This window comes from Microtus ochrogaster, chromosome 4 (genome assembly GCF_000317375.1).
Source record: "Microtus ochrogaster isolate Prairie Vole_2 chromosome 4, MicOch1.0, whole genome shotgun sequence".
NCBI lineage: Eukaryota > Metazoa > Chordata > Mammalia > Rodentia > Cricetidae > Microtus > Microtus ochrogaster.
Genome location: NC_022011.1, coordinates 4620118 through 4632764, shown reverse-complemented (window position 1 = coordinate 4632764; position 12647 = coordinate 4620118). Strand labels below are relative to the sequence as shown.

Genomic DNA, 12647 nt, shown 5'->3' with positions numbered 1-12647 from the left:
GATACTCAAAAGTCCTTAGGGGCTTGAGTGAGCTGCTCCTGCTGGAACCTGCCCAGTCCCCGTCTCTATAACCCAGTAAGGCCTGGGAGCCCACAGTGGTACAGGCACTTACTTTTGAAGATTGTCAGGGGTACACACATCCTCATCGTAGAGACCGTTTATGTCCAGCAGGGTACCTGGCGACAGAAGAGAGTGGAGGCTGATGCAGGGTCCAGCTGGCCTCCAGGGTGGGATTAAGGAGATACCAGGACTTTGGGGCCTCCTGCCAGCTGCCTAAGGGCACATCCCCTTCTTAGGAAGCCCATGGGGAGCCCAGCCCCCTGCTTACCAATGGCCCAGGGCTTCTCCTCCCCGGGCCCCAGGCGGCAGGGGTCCTTGTAGCGAGTAAACAGTGAGTGCTGCTGCTCCAGTTTGTCATCTGTGGGGGGCGGAGAGAGGAGTGCGGCGTCAGCCACGCTAGGCTCATGGTGCTTTCCATGGTCCTGTGCTTGGTGCTGTGGTTGGTGTGTCACCGAGTTTCTTCCCTCACCAAGTGCCCTAACACAGTGATCTGTGTCCTCCCAGCCTTCCCAGGTCTCATAGCAGACTGCTGGTGGGGACGGAGCCATACTGCAGCTAGGACCCTGCTCTTCAGATCTGGATGCTTGACCCTTGGGGAGGAGTGGGTATCACTTGGCTCAGAGAACCATGTGTCCTGCCGACTCACCTCACCGGACCAGTAAAGTCTTTCTTTGACCCCTGGACTGGAGGAAGGGCACTGGACTAGGCTAGGGCCTCTTCCTGTAAGTGTGCCAAGAGTGTCATGGCCAGGACAGAGACCTGTGCTGAATGTGACAGTCTTGCTGTCCCACACAAGGAGAGGTCCTGTGTTGGTGACTGTGTGTTCTATGCCGGGCACTGCACTCTCCTTGCCCATGCAGGAACTGCCACTGTTGTGGAGATGCCCTGGCCACAAAAGGTTAAAACAGCTTCTACCTGCTGCCATCAGGTGAGGGTACCATCATGTACCCAGGTGAGACCTTGAGGTCTGTTCTGAGGGTGAGGCCTGCACGCACAGGCTCCACGTTCACCCTATCGATAGTAGCCTGTGGGAGCTGAGACTCCTGCAGGGAGTCAGAGCCAAGGAAGGCTCAGAGCTACTCCAACCCCAAAGGAGATCTTTATAAGTGCAGATTCAAGTCAGTTTAAAACTTCACGACGGTCGCCTTTCAGTCTTCTATCTAAGAGGTTGGTTTGCTTGATTGGTTCTTGAGATGAGGGCTCCTGCATCCCTGGCTGGCCTACAAGTCACTGTGTGGACCAAGCTGGTCTCAAACTCTGAGCAGCTCTGTCAGCCTCTTGAGTGCTGAGACTGCAGGCATGGGCCATCATGCCTAGCATAGTCCAGCCGTCTAAGCCAGCGGTTTTCCGTATCTAAAATATTCACGAGTGTGAGGGTGTGTGCCGGGGCTACACATGGCACAGCAAACACAGGGAGGTTGTCTCTCCTGAGGACTGAATGCAGGTCATCAGGTTGGTGCTTTTACTTGCTGATCCAGCTTTTTAAAATGTTTGGTCTTGGTTTTATTTCATGTGTATGGCTGTTTTGTCTACGTGTATGTCTGCACCGTGTGCTTTCAGAGCCCAGAAGAGGTCACTGCTTCCCCGACAGTGGAGTTACAGACAGTTGTGAACCACCATGTGGGTGTTGGGCATGGGACCTGGGTCCTCTCTAAGAGCATACAGTGCTCTTAACCCCTGAGCCACCACTGAGTCACTGAAAGTTTTCCCCTTGTTCTGGGTTCATTTTTAGGGCATCTCTTTGTGCTTTTTTTTTTTTTTCCGTCAATATATGGGTTGTCCCATGCATGCTAGGACTCGAGTGTGGGGCAGACATACCAGTCCTGGTAAATTTCCCACATACACTCATGAGGAACCGGAAGCTCTTCAAACTACCTAGCTGTAGTCTGTGACTGCCTGCAGCTTGTGCTCTGACTGAAGCTTCAGACCTGAGGGGGAGGAGTAAGGCCTCACCAGAAGAGCAGTTATCAAAGTTCAGGTCTCCACAGATGATGTCAAACACCACCAGCTCCTCCGGGTTGGCTGTGCTGGACGAGGAGGTAGATTTTCGGAAATCAGCCAGCCAGTCCTGAAGCAGGTCCAGCTGCTCACACCGGACGGCACTGTCCTCTGCAGACAGGACAGAGGCCAGACTATGAACCTTGGCCTGGACCCCAGCCAGAGCCCAGGTATTGAACCCACCCCCAGAAAACCCCAGGCTGTGGCCTACCTGGTGGGGCATGCAGGTGTGTGCAGGCGATGTACCCAACAATTCTTTGGTCCTGAGGTGTGCTTCCCACCTGCACCTGGGGGAAGGCAGGGTGTCAGTGTTGCTACCAGCCAGCCATCACTGCTCCAGGTGCAAAGGAACCCTGGCTCTGCTCAGGCTCTCGCCATCCTGCTCTGTGCCAGGCCTGGCTAGGTCCTAGGGCCTGGGTAGAGATAGGGCACGCCCTGCTTCTAGAAGTGTCTGGCTGGTTCTAGAGGCAGATGTGTAAAGAAAACATTAGCTTATATGTTACATGGTTGGCTGCAATCTGTGCAAGGCTTTATGGGGGAGAACCAGGACACAGGCAAGTTCCTCCCCAGTCCCTGGCATCTCCAGGTGACTGGAATATCCACCTCATGACTGAAGTTGTTTTTGTTTTTTTTTTTTTTTTTTTTTTTTTTTTTTTTTTTTTTTTTTGGTTTTTCGAGACAGGGTTTCTCTGTGGTTTTGGAGCCTGTCCTGGAACTAGCTCTTGTAGACCAGGCTGGTCTCGAACTCACAGAGATCCGCCTGCCTCTGCCTCCCGAGTGCTGGGATTAAAGGCGTGCGCCACCACCGCCTGGCCTGACTGAAGTTTTTTGTTTTGAGACAGAATCTTGGTATGTAGCCCTGGCTGACCTGGAAATTGTTACATAAATCAGGATGACCTCAAACTAACAGCAGTCCTCCTGCTTCTGGTTCTCAAGTTTTGGGATCACAAGTATGTACCACCATGCCCAGCATAACATTCAGCCTTTTTAATATTTGTTTATCATGATCATAATCTCTGTGTGTGTGTGTATGTATGTATGTGTGTGTGTGTATGTATGTGTGTGTGTGTCCATCCACAGAAGCCAGAACTGGAGCTGTTTAATGTGGGTGCTGCGATTCCTAACTCTGGTCCTCATGATGAAGCAGTAGGTGCTCTTTACCATGAGCCATATTCTTTATCCCCTTTAAGTCTTCCTCCACTCTCATTTAGTGACTCCTTTCTCCTTTGGCCACACTCTCAACCTGACCTCTTGAGCCTCCAATTTGAAGTCAAATCTAGCGCCCACTGGAGGGGCCTTAGAGACTTCCAGCTGTCTACTGTCTACCTTTGCCCCATCTGGCAGCATGGTCCATTGCTTCATGAGTTTTTGATGTTTTGTTTTTCAAGATAGGGTTTCTCTCTGTAGCCCTGCTGTCCTGGAACTTTTCTGTAGACCAGGTTGACCTCCAACTGCCTTGCCTTCATGCGCCACCACTGCCTGGTGCTTCTCGCATTTTATAGGACATGGTCACCTGCAGTCCCTCGGTCTTAGGGCAGAGTTCTGGCCTGTGTCCTTCATGTGGGGCCCCTGGCATAGGCTGGTCTCATCCTGAGTTCCCCCTCCTTCCACAGTAGCTTCTTCACACCTCCATGCCTCCACTTCCCCAAACCTGACCCTTTCTTTACTAGGGTAGAGTTACCTTGGGTGGGCCTGGCTCAACAATTAGTTGATTTACTTAGGCGGGTCATCTCTAATGCTAGCTTCATAAAAATGTGCATCTTAATTGTATTTCCCAAAGATAACTCAGCAGCCCCCCCCCCCCTTTATGGGTAACAGCACAAGAATGAGCCCTTGTCTGTACTGTGACTCTGGGGGTGAGGCAGGCTACACATCCCCTCCCCTCCCACCGCTGCGGCCACCCCCAGACCCCTAATCACCCCCTAACTGTTGGAGACCATTCGAAAAGAGCCCTCAACTGTGCACTCTTCAGGGCCTGTTGTGGGCCTATCCTCAGAGGTCTCTATCGATGCACGCCTTCCTATGTGAGTGCCAGCTGCCCCACCCAGAACCCCAGACTCATGCACTTCCCAGAGAGGTAGACCACAGAAGCCAGGCTTCCTGTTCATCCTGTCGCCAAGGACACAAGAGTGGCCTCTCAGTCCTGTCTCCTGGATTTCTGCAACTTCACCTCCCCCCTCCAGCATGCATGCCTGTCCTCCTAGTGCCTGCAGGTGAATGTCTGGCTATTTGAAAGGCTCTGTGGCCCTGATTGGGGCTGTTTCTAAACTTGCTCGTTAAGTTCTTGCCCATATACCAGACCCAAGGTGCAGCGATCTAGCACTCCTGTTCTGGGAATTAGCCCTGCAAAGCCATGGGCCACTGATGCATCTTATTATCAAAGCATAGTGTAAAAGAATGCAGTGCTGAAAGGAGCACATGCTATGGCCGACCCTGTGTTCCCCAGGCAGCAGGTTTCTCCCACGGTAATCTTCTGCCACAAACACTTAGTGCGTCTTCACATGCTCAGTGTGCATCATTTCATGGATGGGCAAACTAAGGCTCACTGTGCTCAGATGGGTACACATTAGCCCTGTTGGCCTTTGCATGCTGATCTTTGCCCCTTTCTAGGCTGTTGGTGTCTTAGTCAAGATTTTTTAACAGCCACCCATCTGTCAGACTCTCCCTTAGGATCCCTTGCCCTGTGCTGAGTTCTGGACAAGGACAAAGGCATCCCTGCTGACCCTGCTGCCACAGTAGCCTCCCTCTTAACAGGGGTGTGATCTTGACAACATCCTCTTTATTATTTGCTGGGACTGAGTGATTCCTATGGTGTGTCCTCAGGACCTGCAGAGTTGCGTGTTTCTCTTATAAAAACAAACCATCACACAGAGAGGCAAAGGCAGCATCTGGCTAGACAAGCTGTCCAAAAAATAACCTGAACATGGCGTCAAGGAGCCCATGAAGGGAGAACTAGCTTGTGCTTGGCAAGACTAAGATTAGCAGAGCATGAGATATGGAGGGCCCTCGGGTGGTCCGGTAAGGGCAGAAAGGGGAATCGGACCTAAGGAGGAGGAGGCCTCACTGGAGGAAGACAGACAGCCACGACCCCAGGGGGCAGATGTAGAGAGGAGGTTCACAAAGATGGTGAAGTTGGAACCAGGGGCGTTCGAAAGTGAAATGAAGAACCTGGGATAAACTGAGCAGGCTCAAGGTGGCTGGTTTCTTCTGGCTTCAGGATGGAGAACCTGGGTGAGGACAGCAGGGCAGATGCTGAGCTTGCTCAGGAGTAAATGAGACATACTCAGGTGTCGGCCAGATTCAAGGATGAGCCCTGGGGAGAGGGCTGGGCTGGGACAAGGATGAGGTTTACCAACAGGGTAGAAATGGAGGCTGTGGGATCACACTCTGGGGGAACAGAGTTGATAGCGGGGGACCTTGAGAAGTAAAGAGAGCTGGCTACATGGTTTATCCCAAACTTCAGCTGTAAGAAAACAAGAGGTGGCACACACCTTTAATCCCAGCACTCAGGAGACAGGTAGGTGGATCTCTGGGAGTTTGAGGCCAGCCTGGTCTACAGAGCGAGTTCCAGAACAACCAGGGCTACAAAGAGAAACCGTGTCTGGAAAAACAAAACAGAGACAAGCTGGTGCTGGGAGACCTGTCAAGGTGCTAAGAGATGTTACAAACAAATTTTGACATGAAAAACATACTTTCCAGCTCAAAAAGTTTTGGAATGGAATGAAGCAACATCTCTGTTGACCAGTTTGAAAACCACAAGGTAAAGGGAGACAAGAAGAGCATTAATGGTAGAGCCACAGAGGAAAGGTGTCCCAAGAAGACAGTTGTCGTTAGAACTGTCTGAGGGCAGTGAGAAGGGAGGTGAGGAGTGCACATCATCTGGGGGTGGGCGCCTCTAGGCTCACAGCCATTCATATCCCGCCACAGGTGAGAGGGCACCTTTCCACTGATGACATTTCCTTCCCAGAAGGCTCCTCTGGCCACCAAGACAAATATATCCACAAATGCAACACAAATGACACATGCCAGAATAGGAAGGCTGGAACTGTGTCAGAAGACCAGTGTCTCTGTGACTGGAAAGCTGGGGACCACCACTCTGGCAGAACCATGAAAGAGACCTTGAACATCCCAGGATGGGGCAAAAGAGTGACTGCCTTGTCCCCAACAGACTTGGATGGAGTCAGTATCCCCTTACTCTCAGCAAGCACTGGCTCAGTATTTTCCTGCACAGGTTGGGCTCAGTTAAGACTGGAGCAGAAGTGGGAGAAACCTGCCCTGGTTGGGGTCCCCCGCTAAAGCAGCCCCTTAGTCAAGTCTCACTTTTAAGGGGAGAAGCACAGGCAAAACAGCTGCTGCCCCTGAGGACAGAAAGCCCCATCCGCACCAGACACTCAGATGATCTTCAGAGAACTCTGAATTCACTAGCACTGGCTTTTAGATAGAGAACAAAAAGTCGACACTGAGTGTCTCCAGCTCCATCGAAGATAATGTGTAATGACCAAATTACCATGGTCTAAAACCTCCAACTGCATCCAAATTAGCTGAAATAATCACGATTCACTTTAATTAGTGACTGGAGTTGAAGCCAAGAGCTGGTGGGCAGAGAGCCTGGCATGGCAGCTACTGACAACAGGAGGGGGGGTGGGCACCAGTGAAACTAGAGGTCTCAGTGACTGAGTGTGGCCTTTGTCCCTGGGGATCTGAAGAGCCTGTATGCTGGCCTGAACTCATGTTCTACTCTGGTCTCTGCCGTGTGTGAATAGACATGGGGCTTGTCTCCTTCCATCCCTTGTCATAGCGACCACAACCACCATCATGGTCACCACATGCAGTACAAGAAGCTTTGAATCCATCCCATCTGGACTTCACCATACTGGGTCACACCCACCCCACTATAGATATAGGTAGATGTGACTCAGATCTGAGAAACTGGTCAGATGACTGACTCAGCCTGAACCCATGGGTTTCCAGTGCTTGAACTAGGGGCCATAAGTTCAGTTCCATGAAAAGCTTTGTCTGGCTCCAAAACCACCCCATCAAGGGAGTGAGGATTCCCAAGGAATAAGGGTTGGCAGGGGCTGTGGCCCATTTAGTCATGAGGTTTGGGGCAGCTGGTGTGTAGTCCTCAGGCAGAGCTGAGGATGCCTACCTTGAGAAACAGAGCTCCCTTAGAGGCTAGGGCATCGAAGCTGCACCCATTGGGGTAACAGTGATAGGCCACGTCCATGACAGGGTAGCGGCTGGCAAAGAAGAGACCACTGTTGAGACACTTGAAATTGCAGCAACCATGGCAGCCGTAGACCCCAACATCATACAGGATGTACTCGAAGTAGCCGTGTAGCTGCTCTTTCAACTTAGCAGCTGCACGCTTGTCAAACACCTCCTGCAGGCACAGGAAGTCCAGATTGGCCGGGAAGAAGGCCGAGACCTCGTGGTCAAAGGCTTCATCAGGGTGCCGCCTCCTGCGGGCCGCTGCCTTCTTAACCACTGACGTCTTATACAAGAGCTTGCTGTTGACTCCCGGCTCTCCGCTGCCACCGACATCTTGCCCTGCCCGGGCCTTCACCAGGGACTCCCTGGAGGCGGAGGGGCTGCCTAGGCTCCCAGAATCCCCATCTCGCTGATTGTGGTTGGGCGTCTGGCCCTTTGGGGGCCCGCCAGCCCCATTCCTGGCTTGGCTCCCAGTAGCTGGGTCGTCAGCTTCCGGTGGCCGGCCTCCTTCATCGCTACCAATTCGCACAATGCAGCTGTCCTCAAGGCTGCCATCAGCCGGGTCCCCAGAGGCTGGGCCGTTGGCAGCCTCGTCATTGGGGTGACGCCCACCATCCCCCTTGTATTCCACAGAGGCCGTCCTCTTAATGCTACCAGGGACAGCTCTGGCTCCATCACTGCCCTGCGGAGACACAAGGCTGCTGAAGCTGGCTGCGCTGATGGAAGTGTTGGTGGGAGAATCAATGTAGATTTTGATCTGAGGCCGGGCGGCCCCATTGCGGATTCTCTGCCCAATCTCTTTGGCCCGTGCTTGGGTGTTGAAAACATTGTTGAGTCTCGCGAGCGAGTCGGGGAGGAGGCAGACATTGGCTGAAGCAAAGCAAAAGCTTTTGCCTCCCCCTGTGCCCTTCCATTCACTGAGCAGGGCTGCCCCACCAGCTGGGCTCTTGTCCTCTAGGCGGGAGTAGGAGTAGGGCCGGCGGGCAGACTGCAGTGGAGACCAGAAGATGAACCCAAGAAAGGCAAAAGGCAATGCAGCCACCAGCAGAGCCAGGTAGACTGGCGTGAAGAGCACGGTGCAGAACAGCTGCAAGCAGCAGGGGTCATCTGCCCTCTGGCGCTTCTCGTAGGTGGTCGGTATGAAGGAGGCCACCAGCCGGTCCACCAGCCAGTAACATGGGAAGATGAGGGCCCAGGACACAGCGTGGAGGGCAGACAGACAGCTATTAGGAAAGGGGGTCGTGTACAAAACCATCGCAGCTCACTGGGCGCCGCAGCCGGCCCTACTACATGATGTCCCTGGCAGCTGCAGCTCTTTCCCAGGCAGGGGTGGGCAAGCTGGGGGCAGATGGAGGATGGGTCACCTCCTGGCAAGGTGTGACTCTGGATAGTCAGCGGTGAGTGTCCTGCAGATATTCATGGTTCGCCTCAAGAGGCCATGCTCGAATACCAAAGCCTGTTGAGAACCTGTAGAAACAGAGAGGGAGGGAGGCCGTTACTAAATTAGACTGCTCTGAAAGCCAGGGAATCGGTTTTACATGGAGTGTTTGGGGTCAGAAGAATGCTCTGGCACATTCCATTTGCCTATACATTTTTTTTTTCTTGGAATAAACAGCTTTGTATACGGTTTTGCCTAACTGGCGGTCTTGATTCTGTAACTTAATTGCTTAAGAAATGGCCCCTGCTTACAGAAGGGCATAGCTTTAGCGGTATGAAGGGGTGTGCCAGGACTGACACTGGCTAGAAGCAAGTGAAGCCCTTTGGGACCCAGGGGTGTGCTTCAAATGCGCAGGCAGCAGCCTTGGCTAGAGGAGCTGCAAACATGTTCACTTTTATCTAGGGCCAAGTAGGCCAGGAAAGACAAAAGGGGCCAAATGTTACAGGGCAGAGGGCAGTGTGGCTAGCAGGGCAGAAGAGCAGGGAAGCCTCATTCACATGCAGCCTACTTTGACCATGGTTCAGCTTCCTGAGCAACAGACTCCATGTTCTACCCCACGGTGCCCCAGCAGGACTCTAGCCAGGGTCGGGAACCCAGGCATAAGGCATAGACCGTTTCACTAACTTTCAGAATGAACAGTTTACCAAGTTACCAAGACAATCCCCTGGACACTTGGAGAGGCTTCCTGGAGCCTTGTGGGTTTAGGTCAGAGCTTTAGAGTTCTCCGGCTTGTCCACGATGCAGCTTCTGGCAGAGCCAACAGCCACCTAAGTCCGTCCGTCCTGGGTCCCTGCCCCACTGCACTGAGTCATAGTACTTCTCAGAGCAGCCTGACCACACCCAGGCAGGTGCACTGACTGTGCTGATTGCCCAGTCAATAAAGACAAGAGTCTCGTGTTTACCCAGCCTCCAGGGACCCACACTGCTTATTCTGAGGGGAAAATCCTGCATGTATGATCTACATTTTGGTTTCTAAGCCAAACACAGAAGGGCAGTGTTTGCTTCTCTCAGTGACCTACACCCTTCTGTCCCTGACACCTCAGTAGGACCCAGGCTGCCACCATTCATCCTGGCCCCACAGCCCTCCTCCCTCTTGAGACCTCAGTCACCCAACTAGAGACCTAGGTATCATTCATACTACCCTCTCTGTGCCCCGGATGAAACCTTTCAGAATAGGCTGAGAACAATGTTACAATTCATCAACATTATCGACCTCCACCTACATGGCAGCTGGAAGGACACTTCCTCCGCCAGTCCACAAGCTCTGCAGCCTGGCCACCTACTACGCTCACCTCCTCCTCACTCTGACAGTAGTGCCCGGACCGCACCATGAGGGTCCACCATAGCTCTGCGTCCTGCTCCCTCACCCTCTCCACAGCTCAGCTAAGAGATGATTCTTCACCTCCTTGCCCACTGGGGGTGTCTGTCCCCCAGAACAGTGGCATGGTCTTTGCAGTTTGTGTTACTTATACTTCGGGATATGCCTACCTCCCCAGAAGATAAAGGGGCTTTGACAGGGAAGGGGCTACACAAAGGTTCCAGGAAGGCTCAAGGCAAAAGTGCCTCAGAGATGGGATAGAGCAACAGATTTGGGTCATGATGCCAGTGTGAGTGGAGGCAGCCATTTCCTCCAGCCGTCAGGAGGTAGAGTACCCCACAAGTGTCAGTACCCAAGAGCCCTGCAACCACCATCCCCACGGCTGATAAGGGTGGACCGGAGCTTCATGTCCAAAGAGGAGCTTAAGCCAGTGGCTGTGTCTAATTCTGATGAACAAGAAGCACAAAGATTTTACTTTTCTCAAGAGAAGTCACTTTGAAGCTAACACTGGAAGGCCACAGTTTCTACACGAGCACAGCCAAGTGAGGACTTCTCAGTGGAGCCCCAGCCGGGTCTGAGGACACAGTAACCTCGCACACCTGCTGCCTGGCTTGGGCAGTGGCAGAGCAGCGCGTTTGTTTACTACCCCAGCTGCTCACCAGAGGGAGGACTCCAGCTCGTAGCCCGAGTCACAGCTCACTCCTTATCACACTTGACTGGCTGTGCTCAGCCAGTTTCTGGCTCAATGAGGAGCTGGAAGAACCCCTCCAGGCTAGAGGGAGAAATATAGGATCCGGAGCTGCCTGTCTATACCAGTCCATCTCTGCCAGACCCACTGGGGCCGGGGCAGACCCTACAGGGGCGATGGGCAGCGGGATGAGGTCTCCTGAGGCATTCCAGTGGTCCTTGAGTCCAGAAGGACCAGGGGAGGGCCCCAGCTACACTCCTTGGGCCACTCGAATGTCACCCCAGAGTCTTGAGCAGACCACTTCCCAGTCTCCCTTTCTCTTTCCCCCCATTACTGCTGTCTGCGATCACAAGTGCTCCTCACATTGTGTAGTACCCAGAAGGACCCACTTAGCATCTCTCTTCTTTATTCCCTCTCCCTTCCTCTCTCCCTCCACTGACCCCATTGTTTGGGGAGACAAAGCCCAGACTCATAATTTCTGTCTGGGCCATTTCTGTTTGTGTCTTTGTGCTCCCTTCCCCCTCCTCCCCCGGCTTCAGCCACAATCTCCTTTCCAGCTGCAGCTGCTGCCAGCCAGACCCCTCTGCACCTGCTTGTGGCTGCTTCCCGTACCCCTTCCTGACTCCTGCCATCCCCTCTTCCCTCAATTGAGATGTCTCTCCTTCAGGGGACTCTTCCTTGATCCTGTCCCTACATTAGACTGTCGCTGGCCTGGAGCTGTTTCTAGGATTCTGTCCAGCAGAAGCTCCATAAAGTCTGTCTGAGGCCAAGTCGTGGCTGTTGGCCACCCTGTTTGGGGAGGGAAGTAACAGATGCAGAAACAAACCATTGAGGAATAAACAGTCTGCTGATTTGAGTGCCCACTCAGGTTGGGAAGCTCTTGTGAAATCAGTCTCTCTGTGGTCAGGGTCAGGTCTGACCTGTGGGCAGTAGTGTGGGCTCCATGGATGACAGATGGGGAAAGTACCAGGGAGGAGGCATGCTTGCACCGCTGAGAGCCACTGCGGTGTCCACAACATCCCCGTGAGCCAGGCTTCCCTTCATCAAAGGCTTCCTGGGAAAATTACCCATTCTGTCGTCCCGTGTGGCTCAACCCTGACATTGATTGATCAGACTGGGATTAGCTGTTGGCTGGGATGGGACTGTAGGGGACAAGGAGAGAGAATCCATCTTCAGCTGCCCCCACTCCTGTGACCCCCAGAAACCCTCTAGCAAAGTCTCTAGTTTGCAGTGATCTTTCTGCCTGCCCTGGGGAAGGGCTGGTGGAGGGGAGGGTCTGGGGTGGCAGCTCCAGGGGGTGAGTGGAAGCTGTGCCCCTCTAAGACGAGGCAGCTTGGAGTCCCTTGGCCCCCCATGGTGCCACTCCAGATCCCTCCTGGCTACCCCGGGCCTCCTCTTCACTCTTCTGGGTGCTGCCACTGCCATGCCCTGACTGGCTCCCTTGTCTACACAGGAAGCTGCTGCTACAACAGACACAGAAGGACTGCCGTGGACGAGATAAAGCTCGGGGTAATTATTTTGTCCCGGGGAGATGGAAAGAGGGTAAACAAACATTAACCAGTCTCATCTACACCCCCTCGTGAAAGAGGAGCACTGCAGTTCAGCACGAGAGGCTGGTAGCTTCCCGGCGTTTTCAAATGCTCAGCCGAGTGGTCACGGAGGGGTGTGGCTTCCCCAGGCTTGTACAGCATAGGCAGGGGCTCAGCTGCACCCTTTCTCTTGTCTGCACTGTCTAGATGGGGTCAGGCATGTGTCTGGCTTTGGGCATGGGACCCCATTGTCCCTGTCATTCCTTCTCTTTTCCATGTCCTTAATCTGGTAGCTTTGCAAGCAAGGTCTGTCATGAACACTAGTAAAGGGTTAGCAGCTCCCTCCAAGGCTATGCATGCTGACCTTCTGCACCTCAACCTCTTAGATTAGGAGGATCACTCAAG

General features: G+C 53.3%; 1 protein-coding gene across 3 annotated transcripts in view; it reads right to left on the bottom strand.

Moving 5' to 3' along the window:
* The window catches only part of Smpd3 (sphingomyelin phosphodiesterase 3), an 82855-nt gene that overhangs the window by 4781 nt on the left and 65427 nt on the right, over positions 1-12647 (bottom strand). For all 3 annotated transcript variants that reach the window (XM_005345420.3, XM_013353805.2, XM_026777250.1), the window contains 5 exons: positions 7208-8736; positions 2270-2345; positions 2014-2169; positions 329-418; positions 113-176 (listed from right to left, as the gene is read on the bottom strand). In XM_005345420.3, the coding sequence (XP_005345477.1) occupies positions 113-176; positions 329-418; positions 2014-2169; positions 2270-2345; positions 7208-8524 (1703 nt within the window). In that variant the 5' untranslated portion in view covers positions 8525-8736. The remainder of the gene's footprint in view (positions 1-112; positions 177-328; positions 419-2013; positions 2170-2269; positions 2346-7207; positions 8737-12647) is intronic.